Source organism: Clarias gariepinus, chromosome 21 (genome assembly GCF_024256425.1).
Source record: "Clarias gariepinus isolate MV-2021 ecotype Netherlands chromosome 21, CGAR_prim_01v2, whole genome shotgun sequence".
Lineage (NCBI taxonomy): Eukaryota > Metazoa > Chordata > Actinopteri > Siluriformes > Clariidae > Clarias > Clarias gariepinus.
This window is the reverse complement of record NC_071120.1, coordinates 26,514,448-26,531,009: the sequence shown is the minus strand read 5'-3', so window position 1 is coordinate 26,531,009 and position 16,562 is coordinate 26,514,448. Positions and strand designations below refer to the sequence as shown.

The window sequence follows — 16,562 nt, the reverse complement described above, 5'->3', positions numbered from 1 at the left end:
TTGTTAATGTTTTTCACTTATAGAAGTATAGAAGTATCTTGTATGCACTGGCATCGGTTCATACCATCATACTCAGACGCTTTTTTCTTAGGGCCTAAGCACTATGACATCATAGTGTGCAGCCAACCATAATGTATATTATAACAAAATAAAATACAAACCACACACACACACACACACACACCGTAACTTAACAGAACAACATATCCTGAGACATACACTCACTCATTCACGCATTTTCTATACTGCTTTATCCCAGGAGACTTAGGGCACAAGGTGGGGCACACCCTGGATGGGGTGCCAATCCATCACAGGACACACACATACACACTTAGATGTTCCTTCAGTTATACTAATCTGCATGTGTTTGTACTGTGTGAGAGAAACCGGAGTACCGGGAAGAAACCCACCAAGCTCAGGGAGAACCTGCAAACTCAATGCACACAGACTCTAGGCAGGATTTGTGGACCCCAAACCCTGGAGGTGTGAGGTCACAGTGCTAACCACTACACCATTCTGCTGCCATTCTGAGATAGAGAGATCTCAAATAAAAATAAAATATGAAAATATAAATATGACTGTGGAGGGAAACCAGAAGGAAGCCCACCAACCACTGGGAGAACACAAGCTCCATGCACATGCAGACCAGAGGTGAGATTCAAACCCTGGCGGTGCCAGGTGGCAGAGCTAACGACTAGCACACTATACCTCTTTACAGAAGTCCAGATCTAAATTTATAATATGTTTATACATGATTTCCTAATGAGTAAGCTAGACGAGATGGTGGAAACGTTCTATCTTGAGAGGATCTAGACTAAAAAAGGAATCCATCCTCATCTCAGGTGCTATGCAAGTAGTCATTATTTCCTTTCTATATCTTAGAAAGTACTAATTGTGGAACCAGGAGCTTGAGGAGGAGCATGAGAGGTACTTCTGAATTGTTGTAATAAACTGAAGTTCAGCTATCCAAAGAAGAGCACCTGCAGCACCCTAAACAACACTACGTCACTGTACCGGGAGATAACTGTACGTTATTGTAGAGCTGCAGTTAATTATAGACTGGACATCTGCAGCATTTTTGCACATCTGTTTCCTGCACTGCTGCTCATCGTAATAACATTTTTCATGATCGTACCTACCTTGTTGCACATCTGTTATTCCATGACAGCTTTTTTTTGCACCATTTATTACACTTATGACATACAGCATTCATCTTCACTATAATTTATACCACTGCCCTGACTCTTTTATAGTCATCCAGAGAACATGTGTGTATAAATAGTTCATTTAAATAGATGTGTGTAGAGATGTTGATTTTTATCTATCCATCTATCCATCTATCTATCTATAAATCAATTATTTTTTTCATTTAACACTTTATCCGTTGCATCTCTCCTTTGCATCTGTACAGTGGCCACTATCCATGATGGGTGCTTCGCTTCATGCGCTTCCATTTTTACCTTCTGGAATAGGCTCAATCTGGACTCATCAGACCACATAACCGTTGTCCATTGCTCCAAAGTCCAATCTTTATGCTCTATAGTTTATATACAAACAATTAAACAATTAAATAAGTGAAATCAGCTAACGCTGAAGGAGAATTGCCCAGTGTTATTGATGAAGGGGACTCTCCTTTTAAACACTAACCTCATACTAACCTCAGTTACATGACCAATACATGTACATATAAAAATGAAGTTTGCTCTCTTCTGTGCAGTTTTTTTTTATATTTGGTGCTGTATTATTTGTGTATAATTAAGGCTTTTTCATACTTTGTTTGTATTTTAAAAGTTAATCAAAAGTCAAATATAGTTCATAGTAATGTGCAATAGATTAATTCTATTTACATGGGCTCCTATGGTGAAAAAACTAATTAATGTACAACCATATCGGATCACAAACAGAATTTAGGACTGAATTATCTTTGCAAAGTGTAGTGGTTAGCACTGTTGCCTTGCACCTCCAGGGCCTGGGTTCGATTCCCGTCTTTGTGTGCATGGAGTTTGCATGTTCTCCCCGTGCTTGGTTGGTTTCCTCTGGGTACTCCGGTTTTCTCCCACAGTAGATTAGGCTAATTGGTGTGCCCAAATTGTGTAAGTGTGTGTGTGTGTGTGTGTGCCCTGTGATGGATTGGCACCCTGTCCAGGGTGTACCCCCCCCTTGTGCCCTAAACCTCCTGGGATAGACTGAATACAGTATAAAACGATATAGAATATGAGTGTATTTAGTTTTCATTGATCTCCGCATTAAATTTAATAATAATAATACATTTCCCATCATGCTTTGTTCAAAATGGCGACTTCCTGGTCCGGAAACTGGTTGATCGTATATTTCCCCGCTACAAACCCCGCCTCCTCTATTAAGACTGGTGAAAACACCATCGCCTCCTGCTTTCTGATTGGCTGAATATCCGCCTTGAATGAGATTGCCCAATCAGAACGCAGGAGGACGACTTGCTTCCTGATTACGGGTAGGAGAAAAAAAAATCACGCTGTTTTGAATGGGAGACAACAATAACAAGAAGAAGATAAAATAATTTATCGATGAGCGAGTTTAATTTAATGTTTCTGTAGATGTTTTAGAAGAAGCGAATGGCGTCGACTCTGCTCTCTCCAATGGTGGATTATTACAACGACGAAGAGGAGCTGGACAGCGTGGACGAGGACGATGACCGGAGTTTCAGAGGCAGAGACTCAGAGGAAGGTTAGCTTTACAGCTAGCGCAGTTTGCTAACTACCTAACTTCAACTTTAATTTATTTAAAAATAACACTAAATAATAAATAAAGAAGTCGTGGAAAGGTTTTTAAACCAAGCTTGTACAATTAGCGAGCCGCTTTGTAACCATAGTAACGGTTTCTTTAGCGACCGCTGATTAAGTTTTAGCATTAGCTTTTATCTCATATCAGTTTATGCTAGCAATGTCTATTTTACGTACATTATCCTTAATAGAGTTTAAGATTAGGTAAAACATAAATAAATAAATATCTTGCAAGTTGCTTTGATAAGTATCAGCACGTCACAATTACGCACTTACTCTTTAGCTAGCCTGCTAATATATTAGCCATTCCGTCTATTAAAGTTTTATTGATATTTTTTTAAAGTTTATTATGAATTTTCCATAAAAATATAAATGCTATTGAAATTACAAAACAGTCATCAAAACCTTTTTATATATATATATTTTTTTGTTTTAAAGCAGGGTTATGCTAACATTAGCGAGTGAAAAGCGTCAACGGTGATATGATCTTTGTCCAGTAAATCGCTACAGTAATACCGATACTAAGTGTATCGCGATACCCGATATTATAAACAGCACTCATGATATTTATCAGATTCATTACACACTGATTATATAAACAAGCATTAGATGGTGAACGAGAGAATGCATGGTTGTTGTTTTTTTCTATTGTTATATTTTGGGATCTCAATAACAAAAATTTGTCGAAAGAACGAACATAACTAGTAGAATAATTCGCATAAGACATTTTTTTAAATACACTTTCAGAAGTCTAATTAAATAAGATGCTGTATGTGTGTTCATTGCACACTAGTCATTTAGTAAGACACTTTTCATGCGTATTTGCAAACACCCCAGTCATTTTTCTTATTTACACGTGATGTTTTTTCTATATTTTCTATATTTCGCTATCTTGCTATACAAAATGTCTTTATTTGTACAGAATATATATTTTTTTATCCAAGTTAAAAATTTTTTTTTTTACTTTATATTGTATTTCTTTTTTATTTATATTTATTTCTTACCCATAAGATTTTATTTTTAAAGTAACGGGCGGTCGTATAAGCAATTCACTGCATATCATACTATGTATGACTGTATGTGACCAATAAAATTTAAGTTAGATTTTATTTGATTTGAATTTGTGTACTGGTGAAGTTGAAGTGTAAATACGCTATTTATAGAACGTTATACCACAATGATGATGTTGAATTATTTTATTTTTTTTATTGGACAGAATGTGTCGAAGTACTGCAGGTGTAAAGCACTGTGGTTGACATAGTAACACCTCAGTAATTTTCCAAAACAATGTTAAATTGATTACAATGTGACTTTGGTTTAATTTTCAAAGACTTTTAGTAATATCAGGTGTGACTGAACTGTGTGTTTCAGACACTGAAGACGCCAGTGAAACGGACCTGGCCAAACATGACGAGGACGACTACGTGGAGCTCAAAGAGCAGTGAGTAGAAAACCTGAATTCACCATTATGCTAGGGATGGGACTTACCAGGGATGTTATCACGATACCTAGGTGCAGATTCGATTAGATACTGTAAGTATCATGATTTTATAAATATCCTGATACAAAATATAGTTTTAAAAATACAATATAAAAAGAACAACTTTTACACCTATAAGCTTTATTCATTTAAATAATACAAAATAATTTCAAATTTAATAGTATAAAATTGGACTTAAAATCAAGCTACACAAAACCTCTACATTTTTACCAAGCAGTGCCTCCTGTAGGACTGATTTATAGAGGAACAGCGATGTTCAACCACCTCAAAGGCAAACATGCATAAAATGTATTCTTCTCCCTAATCCCAAAGTCACAGAGTAACCAAAGTTTATATTAAATTAGTCTCCTTTGTTTTAAATATAAATTATGCTTGATTTGTTTGACCGGTCATCATCAACATGATCTCTTTTTCTGTGTGTTTTTTTTTTAAGATTGTTTGAAAGGAGACCCAAGTAAATGTTGGTGCTATTGTGGGGGTTTGTGCAAAATTTAAAGATGAAGGGCAGTTTAAGATTAAGATACAGGCACATTAAAATATTTTTTTTGCATATGCCAGTAAGCAAGCTGAGGTCAGAGTGCAAAGTCAGCCAGGATACAGAACCCCATGAGCAAATAAGGTTAAGGGTCTTGCTCAAGGGCTCAACACTGGCAACTTGGTAGTGCTTGGACTTGAACCCCCAACCTTCCGATCAGTAACCCAGAGCATTAACTGTTTAAGCTAAGATACAGGTTTTTTTTTTTTCTTTCTAACTTACCGTCATAAAACCTGTTCATTTTAAACAGAACAAGCTCAGGGCCGATTTTGAAGGTGTAAACTTTTCTTTTATCCAGCGGAACATTTTGTGCAGTCAACAATTTGTGAGATGGACAAAAGGGAAAGCACGAGCACTTTTATTTAACTGCATTCTCATTTACAATAAAGCACTTAACATCGGCCTCTTTAATCAGTCACTATGTCTTCCAAAGCCAATCCTTCCCCTACATGTGCTCTGATTTATTATTTCAGCCTATTCTGATCCAGAAGCCTTTATAAACAAATGTTTAATTATTTTTCTCTCTGTCTTGCAGGATGTACCAAGACAAGCTGGCGTCGCTAAAAAGGCAACTGCAACAACTTCAAGAAGGTGACTGGCTAGAAACAAGCAGTTGTACTTAATGTTCTACCTAGAATGCTACACACGACCTTTATACCTTTATAATCTTAGTCTTATTCTTCTTATTTTTTTTCCACAACAAAACCCAATAAAATGAATATATAATATATAAGAATATATGAGGGTGATTTAATAATGATCAAAACTCTGGTTATATTAAACTTCTGTCTTATCAGCGCTTTCCGTCCAAGGCTCCTGTTTCCCCAGTCACTGCTGTGCAGGTGTGAACATCACGTGTTACATCAGTTCATTTGTAACAGCAGTGCAAGCAAAAAAAAAACTCTCTGTGATTCGCTTGAAAGAAGAGCAGAATGCAGTGATGTAATGTAGAAACATCATCAATCGCCGATTGGAATAAAGTTCAAAAGTCAACCATCAGCTTAAAAATTCATCAACATTTACAATCTTCTGGGATTTTCAGACGCTAGTATTGGAACTTTTTCAGAAAAAAAGGTTCAATAATCAACAGTGCTCGTTTCAGTGAGACGCTTATTGAAGAACTGAAGCATAAACAGCCAGAGTGCCGATAGTTTTTGGCTCACCCTCGAAATATCATTTTCGTCATCAACTATGTTGTATTACTTAATAGAGCTTGTTATCTATTAAATCATATTTCTGTGACAATTCTTGAGGAAGAAATTTACAATATTCAGAACAAAAAAAATCTTTTTTAACTGTTATATAAAAGAAATCGTCAAAACAAGAACAGCATGCATGAGAACTTTTATATCAATATAAACAGATTCTTGCCTGCAAAGTACCAGGTGTCCGTCCTGTACTGTAAAATAAACTGTGTGTGTGTTTGTTTTCAGGCACTCTGCAGGAGTATCAGAAGAGGATGAAGAAACTCGATCAGCAGTATAAAGAGAGACTCCGTAACGCAGGTAAACAAACATGCAGAGATGATTTATGAGCTTTATTTCTCACACCCAATAAGGAAAAAAAATTAAATGTTTTTTTTTTTTTTGCTAGATCTCTTCCTCCAACTTGAGGTAAGTTCTAGTCACTGTAAAACATAGTGCAAGTTCACAGACATAAAAACAGCATTTTTCTGAAGGAGTTTTGTCGTCTGGTGTTCAGACGGAGCAGGTGGAAAGAAACTACATCAAAGAGAAGAAAGCCGCGGTGAAGGAGTTCGACGACAAGAAAGTGGAGCTGAAGGAGAATTTAATTGCAGAGCTGGAGGAGAAGAAGAAGATGATCGAGAATGAGAAGCTGACAATGGAGCTGACGGGAGGTGAGACATTTAACTGTGTATCAGTCGGTGTCCGGTTCTACAAATGGTTAATAACACTAACTGTCGGTCGCAGCATGGGTGAGAGTAGGTCAATACTGAGGAGCGAGCAGCTGCCTGCCAAAACCCACATTCACAACCAGTCACTGAAGCACTTTCAGCAAGAACACACACCTAATAACGTTATGTCGTCTTAAACAACACGATGTCTCCTCAGTAATCGTTTCAATGTCGCTCTAAATTTCGCTGTGTTGTTTTATTTACGCCTAAAACGAGCTACAGAGATAACAAGGTTGAATTCCAAATCCCTCTCTAACCCCCGATCAAGGGCACTTTTTGGTGTGTGGAACAAGGGATTGTACACCCTACATAGTGCACTAGCAGTTTGAGGTCGTGCTGTTGTATTGAATATCAGCACAGCTTCGATATCGTCAGTACTCTCATCCCTAACTACATCACAGCCATGTTGATATTTAGCACAACTGCAATCCCTCTCTTGTGTGATGTTGCTTAAATATATATAGCCAGTGAACAGTCTCCGTGATGTCAAGTTATTACATATTAGTGAATGTTTCATTCAGATGTTAGATGATGTTGCCAAACTGTCAGCTAGGTTAAGAAAACAGTAGTGAACAAATAATTTCGTCATACGAAGGAAGTTTTAGGATGTAAGATGTAACAGATTGGTCCGGACTAATAGTGTATAAAATATACACTACCGCTCAAAAGTTTGGGATCACTTGCGATTTTTCATTTATTTATTTAATGTTTTTGTTTAGTGATTTATTTTTTTACATTCTACAACACTACTGGGGATTTCAAAACTATGAAATAGCACATCTGAAATTAGGTAATTACATAACAACAACAAGAACAGTCAGTTGTTATTTAAAGACATAAAGGTCAGCGTTTCTGGAACATTTCTTGCAAGACCAGTATTGTGTTGAGTACATTTGCAAAACCCATCAAGCACCATGATGAAACTGTCTCTTATGAAGACCTTCCCAGGAAAACAAGACCAAAACTGACCTCTGCTGCAGAGAAGTTCATTTAGAGTCACCAGCCTCAGAAATCACCAATTAACCTCAAAATCACCTCAGATTAGAGCCGTTATGAAAAATTTACAGAGCAGAAGTAGCAAATACATCTCAATATCAACTGTTTAAAGAAGACTTTAGTGTATTTTGGATAAAAGCCTTCAGTATTGTTTTACAGTGAAGAAATAAATAAAAAGTTAGAAAGTGATCCCAAACTTGTGAGCGGTAGTGTAAATCTCATCTTATCTTATCATGTATGTGTGTGTTTCAAACCAGATTCCATGGAGGTAAAGCCCATCATGACGCGCAAGCTGAGGAGGCGACCCAACGATCCCGTCCCCATTCCCGACAAACGCAGAAAACCTGCTCCAGATATCCTTTATGACCTTCTACTACCATACAGTTTAATACTAGTATACAATATATACAATATTGTCCACTGCATTCATACACTGATGCTCAATATAAAACCCACCAACCCACAATGTCACAAGCCTAGTATTTCATATCTGTCAGGGATAGACGTATTGACAGAAATAAAACAGAAATGTGTTTTTTTTTTCTTTTTTCCTGCTGATCTCTTTTAATTTGCAATGACGTGATCTTTAACTCTGCACACCTCAGCTAAACTATTTACTCTCAGAGGAGCAAATAATGGAGGACCTGAGGACGCTAAACAAGGTGCGTAGCACAAAAACTCAATCTAGAAGGAACTTCTCAGGATAGGGAGACAAACCTGTCCAATGATGGAGAAATGTTTGTTTTTTGACTGAAAGAAAGAATAATAGATAATATATTGATTCAGATGAGATAATTGATAATTATGTGTGTATGATTATGTATGTGCCAGTGTGCTGATTAATAACTCTAGTGACATTGAGTGTTGGCACCATGGTCATGCTTAAATTACATTGCCTGTTCTTTCTAAAATAATTTCATTACAGTACAAATTTATTATGTAATTATGTTATTATTATTATTATTATTATATTATTTATATATAAAAAAGAACAAATTTGCAACCATCATCTCATGGCTACATTGACTTTTTTTTATTTTTCTACTCCTAATAGCTTAAGTCACCGAAAAGACCAGGTATGTTGTTGTTGTTGTTGTTGTTGTTTATTTCTAAATAATAATATTGCTTAATAACCAAAGTGAATTATCTGCTTACTTTTTTTTTAATGTTTAGCTTCCCCGTCTTCTCCTGAACATCTTCCGACCACGCCCATGGAAAGCCCTACTCAGCGTTACGAGGCACGGATAGAAGACGGGAAACTTTACTACGATAAAAGATGGTACGAGTTATGGATTTCTTCTTTTTAACACTTTAATGCAAAATTGAATTGAATCACAGTTAACATTCTATTCACTATACTTGCTCACTAAATAGGGTTTGTCATACTAGTCCTCTATTTTGCACACTAAGTATATCTAGTAGATATTCAGGAAGTAGAAGTTCAGGAAATGTACTTTGTATGCTTTATTTAAAACCCATATAAATTGTTTTTTGTTTTTGTTTTTGTTTTAATCCTTCTGTCGATGTACGTCCTTCTGAAACAAGATGTCAGAAAGTTAAATTTAAAAAACTTTTTTTTTCCCCATGGGGGCAATTTAAGGCACGCAGAGTAGTAAAACAAAAACCATCCGTAAAAACACCATACAAATGATGATTAACTAAAATAATCTGTTAGTGCAAAAAGCTTGAATACACATCTGTATAAAACCTGTAGAAGTAAACATCTATATATATTATCACTAAATAAATATTAACTTGGGAAAAGTAGAATAAGGTGAAATGGATGGATGCATGTATTAATAAATTAATACAAAATAAAATAGTGAGTTGTGCAGTATGTAAGCATGGCTATGTAGCAACAGCATTAGTCTTATTGTCATAATAATAATTTTTAACTTCTTGATTTAATTTAAGGACCTCTTTAAAATAATGATTATGATAAGAATAATAAAAAATAAACGTACAGTAGTATAAAAAGTATTGAGCCCCTCCCCCTCGTTTCTTCATGTTAAATTAAATTTCATAACATAAAATAATTTTTAAAAAAGTGCTTAAAGATACAATGTAAAAATTGGTTGTTTATGCAGCAACCTCAGCAGCGACCTCATTTCCCCTCTCGTCTGTTCCAACCGCTCAGCATTCAGCATCAGCAGACAGCTAATCACCTGATCATCTGTCATCATCTACACCTGTTTTTTACTGGTTCATGCATTAAGTTAGTCCAAATGGCGCAGAGAAAAAAAACTGAGCATAATGTGAGTGCATAATGTGACTGTTTTGAAAAAAAACAACAACAGACAAATGAAACAAATGCTAAAAAAATGAGGGATCATTTCTTGTAAAAGATTTTTAATACGTAAAAACCAAAGACTATATCCAGTGAATCGACAGCCTGTACTTCTTGTATGATCCACCTGGTGGCGATATATTTCTTCTGAAATTCCACAAACAACACAAACCATCACCAAGTGTGATATAAAATGTGTATAATAATAATAATGAAGCATATGAAAGTAGACGAATAGAAATTATATATTAATATATGTGTCAATAAAAGTTGAGATAAAAAAAAATGTTCACATAACACAATATCGATCTATTTGCATATACTGTATAACATCTGCAGTGTTGGTGCGAGGTAAATAGACCAACAGTAAGCAAAAATAATTACAAATGCGGATTAAAATCTACAAATGAAAAAAAAAAAGTTGACAAAACAAACATATGTAATTAATAAACATATTTTCTGTGATTATGATTTAAATAGCACCGCATTTATTTTTTTCTTGATGGATTGATTACCACATCAGTTCTCAGTCTGAGTGTAACGTCTAACCAGGAGGCTTAACATTTTAATTATAGTTTAATGGCATGACTTGCAACTTTTATAAGCCCCAGTGCTTCACTCCATGGTTTAAAAAAAAAAAAAGTTAACGTTCAGCCCTGAGTTATAGTTATTTAATTACAGCACTAAGCCTAATTGCCCCAGTCTTGGGGGGAATTAAATGGGTTTAAAACGATGCTAGTTGCACTGATGTGTTTCTGATGGGAGGAGGTTAAGTTCTAAGTCTAAAAAAACTTTATATCTTGACTCGAGTCTTGCAGTGATGTTCGTTTAAATAAAATGAAAAAGTGTGTGTCAGGTTGGGGTTCTGTTGGCATTTTATTCGTAAATAAATAAAAATCTGTGGTGTCGGTAAAGCCGTGAGATTATTTTGTACATTTTGAAGAATCAACAAGAGGTGTAAAAGTACCAATTTAAAAGAATTATACATTTTTACTTATTGTACTTCTTTGCAGGTACCATAAAAGTCAGGCCATCTATCTGGAGTCGAAGGACAACACCAAGATCAGCTGCGTCATCAGTTCTGTAGGAACTAGCGAGGTTTGTGTTCTGATTTGTCAGAAAGTAACATCAGCGGCTCGTCCCAGTTAACGATTTCCTCAGAAGGGCGGATCGAAGGTGCAATCCGGGCGCTTGCTTTGACTAATCGCTATCTAATCACTCGGGTTTAATCTATGGACTACAGCGCACAGGCAAACTTGATCCCAATGTCTCACGGGCTGCTCCCACAAGCGTCAATCCGGTTCCTGAAACTGGATCGGAATTATTTCGTTTTTTTGGTTTGCTTTCTTCCTGCACACAAAAACTAAAAACCCCAAAAAGTAAAAAAAAAAAAAAAAATATATATATATATATATATATATATATATATATATATATATATATATATATATATATATAGGCTGAGATTTGTGTAAATCTCTCACATTTGCGGGAATAGAGAGACATTATAATAAATCCTCATCAAGTGTGTAGAAATTATTAAAATCACCTGATACGCACCATCCGCTCAGTAATATATTACAAGATAGTTCTAGTTTAAATGTGCATTAAATTTAATTAAAATAAATAAATAAACATTAGGTTTTTCATTATAATTAAACGTGTACAGTATGTAGATGAGTTTGATGTTTTAATTATTATAATAATTTTTTCCTCCTGTGTATAAAATGTCTGACCAGAGGCACATATAAATATAAAACACATTCCACACCTAAACACATTTTTCTTAAAAAAATCATGTATTGCACCTTGATTAAGTATTAAGCTTCATTTAAACCATGCAATAGCAGCAACAGACTAATAAGCAGAAAGCTCAGAATTCAGAATGCTTATGTTTTATGGACTATTGACGCCCAAGAGAGTAAAGAGAAAAATCCTTACAATGAATGAATAGAAATAAAGGTTTATGATCTGGTGGGTGATATGAACACAAAATGTTCGTAAATAGCATCCATGCACTAATGAACGCTTGTAACCCAAATTCTTTTCCTCACATGAATAATGCTCTAGCGCTGTCTTTACGCCTGCGCCCTAGGCGCTGGAGGGTAAATAGCCTGGTTATAACCGCACCTTAATCACAGTAGTGTGGACAAACCCCACCAGCTACTCAGGAGACTGGAACATGATTTGTTTCCATGTTCGTTATTAAAACGATTATGATTGATGGCCCATCAAACGCTCATAAAGTGAATAATGAAAAGCATCTGTCGGGGAGCTGTGTGTAAAGACTGATTAGAAAACGGGTCAATGTTTTATGCTGTTAAACTCACAAGGAGGTGTGCCAGCATTATAGTAAAGGGAAAGGTGGAGATAGCGGTTGCGGCAGTGTTGATTATTTTTCCTTTAAAATCATAACGCAAAGTGTTTTATCCCTATAACTAATAATAATTGTGCATGTGCTTCGATTGCAGATCTGGGTGAGGAAAACCAGCGACAGTACGAAGATGAGGATTTATTTAGGTCAGCTCCAGCGCGGTGCCTTCATCATCAGACGCCGTTCAGCAGTGTAGAGACACTTTCCCCTTCCTCATCCTCATCATTTCAGTCTTCTCTTCATCCTGTCATATTTGCGCTCCATCCGTCTCTCTCTCTCTTTCTCTGTTTCTCTCTTAGACATAATGCAGAGAAATAAATTTTCAGCTCTCTGCTGTGACCTTCTCACTCCTCTCTGCTCGCTATAGCAGGTCTCTCCGAAAGCTTTGAGACTGTCTATGAAATCTTCAACGCTTCCCTTGCTCATTCACAATCATGTGTCACACCGCTCTCCTGACTGTGCCAAGTTTCATCAGAGGGAGGAAAAGGAGAACACAAACGCATCTCACCATTTTCTTGTACAGTTTTTTTTTTTCTTTTTCTTTAAATACAAGTCAGAGTCATAACGCAAACACTGAACTTACCAGAACGCATATGGTTAAGAGTCATTTTCATTAATTAAGCCGTGTTTCCAGATGAGTTTGAGAATGAGACGGAGATGGGTTCCCAGGTTAACATACAGTATCAGTCATATCCTGCCGAGATTTTTTTTTTTTAAATGCTTGGCTTTACAAAAAAATTAAAAAATAATAATGGACACTTGCAGTATTCCACAACTGTGGTTTGGTTTGTCTGTGCATCTTTGGTTTCACCCTCGGCCTGTTTTGTTTCTGTAAATATTAACATGCCCGTTTGTTTTTGTCCTTACTTGTCCTTGCAAAGTCGACAAGGAGGACGTTGTTAAAATACAATTTTAAATAAAGAATTTTTCTTTTTGAATAGTAGTTGTCTGAATTACCAGCAACAAAAAAGCTTTAGTTCAACTTCTCAAGGCTGCTCACACAAACCTTACATTACCATGTTTTAAGATACAGAAAAAACGAAGAGCATCACATTGTCTAAACTACATGAAAACAAAAATTATTTGTTCCACTGCCCCCCCAAAAAATAAATACATAAAAATAATTAATACAAAATATAAAGTAAAAATAAATCCCGGCAGATAAGTGTTTCCGCAGGTGCTGTGTTGTGTGTGTGTGTGTGTGTGTGTAAAGCTAAAGTAAGAGGAGGGGAGGAATCAGCCCCTTCCCTCTTCTCATCTTACACAGTAAACTATGTGAAGTAATGTGTGTGAAGGCGAGAGGAGGATAGGTGTGTGTCAAAAGGGCACAGTGTCCACTGATGTGCGCGCACACATAACAGCAGGCTGATACAGAGAGAAAGAGAAAATGGATCTTTAACCTCTTTAATAAGACTTTCTTTTTTGCTTTACATGCGTGGGCACGTGTTTTATAATAAACAGTACACGCATACAGACACAAAATATTTTACGCGTACACACGTGGTCTCAGTGTTAGTAAATAGTACACGAGCGCACGGATGTTGATTATTTCCAGTGAGAGACGATTACCCACACTTTCGCTGCGCAAGAGCGAGAAAAAACATTAGCTCAGTTGTGATCACGTAACGCTCAGCGTCAAAACAAGAAGCGCAATGCGTGATACATGATACTCAGTACTCGTAAACCAAGACTGTTTTTTAAGTAAAAATTTATTACAAATCTTTACTCGGCTTGCGAGGTTCCACTGTATGTTTTATTGCAATTTTAAACCCACCTGCAGTACCCTTACAGACCACTAAGCCAACACTTTAGAAAACGCTAGAAAAAGCCTAAAGGCTTTTTTTTTTTCTTAAATGATGCTTCTTTGATCTTTGGGAGGCGGACCCTAAAGGGTAGTGGGTGGAACTTTAACTTAACACAAATGGATGATAACTTGGAGAAGAATCACAGCGAGATTGACACCCCAAACAAGTCTTACGATGAAAGAATAGTGAGTCTAATTAAAGTTAAATCCACAGGTAAAATGTCACACACCGTGCGATCTTTCCCGCTCATGATAAACTTGTGTTCAGACTTCAGATGTTAAGCATGTGTTCGCTTCATTATGTTTGTTCCCTGTGTGTGTGGAGATGTTTTGTGACATCCTGTACACCTCGCAAGATTCGGATTCTATTTTCCTGAGTGAATCAAAAGAAAGGCGTAGGAGTGCATCATAGAGACGCGTTTCACTCGTGGATACTCTGACTGCGGTGCCAGAATTGACCTCACATCGCTGCAGAGTCGCTTTCTGAAAGCGTCCTTGAAACACTTTCGTTCCGCACATCGCCAATCCTGTTTTTCATTTTTTGTTCTCGCTTTCATTGGCTTTCAGGTGTTGACTCCTGCAACAATAATGACACAAAATCGTCAGGAAAGGCAATTATTGTTGTGCCGCAGCACTCAGATCGTTCGTCTCAGCGCTAACCGGCGACCTGTGGTGACCGTGAAGATAACAGTCGCTGGAGGGATCCGTCAAGCTTCAACATCCAGCCATGTTTTAAAAGCATGCTGGGAAAAAACGCTGCAGTGAAAAGACTTGGAGGCTGAAAAACAGTTAAAGCTCATTAACTAATGACAAGTACGGTTACTGGTTCACCAAGGGTTCTTCATGTGGTTAATGATTTTAGCGTTATAAAGCCTTTTATACTTGAAACCTTCTCCGAAAGAAAGTCCCTTTAGGGTAGGGTTCTACATCAAATATTTTAAGGGTTGTTTGGTTGTTCCACTGTGGCAACCCTTAAAGACATTATCAGAAGGGTTTCTAAGAATGCTTTTTTCCAATTTTCCAAAAAACCATTGAAGAGTGCACCACAAACATGAAAGAAAACTCACAGGTTCCCTGTTATTCTATGGACCCTGAATGGTTCTCCAATTCCGCCTTCTCAGACAGAACTCTTTTGGAAAGCTAATAACCTTTAATTATTCAACAAAGAACCCTTAAAGAACTCTAAGAGTATATGAAGTACCTAGCAAAACTGAGTTTTTCAGTTGACAATAATGACTGTCACTCTACACACCAAAAAAAGGACCCTTGAGATAAAACAGAGACAAATGGAACATTTTTCACAACGTTTTTTTTTCCCGTGGCACAATACAGAATGGTTGGTAATCTGGAGCTGGAACTAGAAGAACTCTTGAAAGGAATGAAATTCCTCTATCACACATCCCAGGTAGGAAGCAGAGTGGAGGGTCAGCCATGATAAGGCATCACTAAAGCAGATAGAGTTAAGGACCTTGCTCAAGCTTGGTGCTGCTAAGGCTTGAACCACCAAAACTTTTAGTGTTCCAAGTACCAAGATACACTGTCTGGCCAAAAAGTAACATACTATAATATTTAATTAGACGACTTTTTCTTTGATTGCCACCATGGCATCATTTTAAGTTTGTGCAAGGTCACAACATTTGTTCACCCTAGAGTTTCAGATTAATTTCTCTTCAAGATCTTGTATTGATGATGGACCACTGGAAGGCTTCTTCAGCACATCCTAAAGATTCTCAATGTGGTTAAAGTCTGGACTCTTTAAGTTTGTAATCCAATCCATGTGTGAAAATGATGCCTCATGCTCCCTGAACCACTCTTTTACAATTAAAGCCAGATGAATCCTGACATCGTCATCTTGGACTATGGCCATGCCATCAGGGAAGAAAAAATCTTTTTTTAATTCTTCAAAATTTTTGGCACAACCTGGTAATTCAGTACATTCAGATCATCAGCTGACTTCATTTTATTGCCACATAGTGTTGCTGAACCAAGACCTGAGCAACTGAACCTACCCTAGATCATAACACTGCATCCTTAGGCCTGTACAGTGGACACTATGCATGATGGGTGCATCCCTTCATCCACGTCTCTTCTTACCCCTCTGGAAGAGGGTAAATCTGGACTTATCAGACCATTTGGCCTTTTCCCAACACTCCACAATCCATTCTTTGGCAAATTAAACCTTAAATTTAGCTTTCTCAGGCCTACACAATTGTTTAGTCCCAATCGCTAGAATTATTTTCACATTGTGCATGTGGAAATGCTCTTAATTTTCACTATTTTTTTTATTTTTTATTATTATTATTATTTCTCCAAAAGTTTAAGTGATCTCCCATCATGCTCATTTAACACATTTCTGCCTCAGAGATAATGAGTTACCACTAACCTTCCAGG

At 36.7% G+C, this 16,562-nt stretch overlaps 1 protein-coding gene across 1 annotated transcript; it reads left to right on the top strand.

Annotated features, from left to right (window-relative positions):
• The first annotated feature begins 2,465 nt into the window (after window positions 1-2,465).
• Window positions 2,466-13,305, top strand: suds3 (SDS3 homolog, SIN3A corepressor complex component). Its single transcript, XM_053480503.1, has 12 exons — window positions 2,466-2,703; window positions 4,131-4,200; window positions 5,331-5,386; window positions 6,229-6,300; window positions 6,389-6,408; window positions 6,497-6,653; window positions 7,964-8,059; window positions 8,307-8,368; window positions 8,761-8,782; window positions 8,880-8,985; window positions 11,007-11,091; window positions 12,465-13,305. Exons 1-12 carry the CDS (start codon window positions 2,592-2,594, stop codon window positions 12,561-12,563), a joined length of 957 nt encoding a protein of 318 aa, XP_053336478.1. The 5' UTR covers window positions 2,466-2,591; the 3' UTR covers window positions 12,564-13,305.
• Window positions 13,306-16,562: the final 3,257 nt, after the last annotated feature.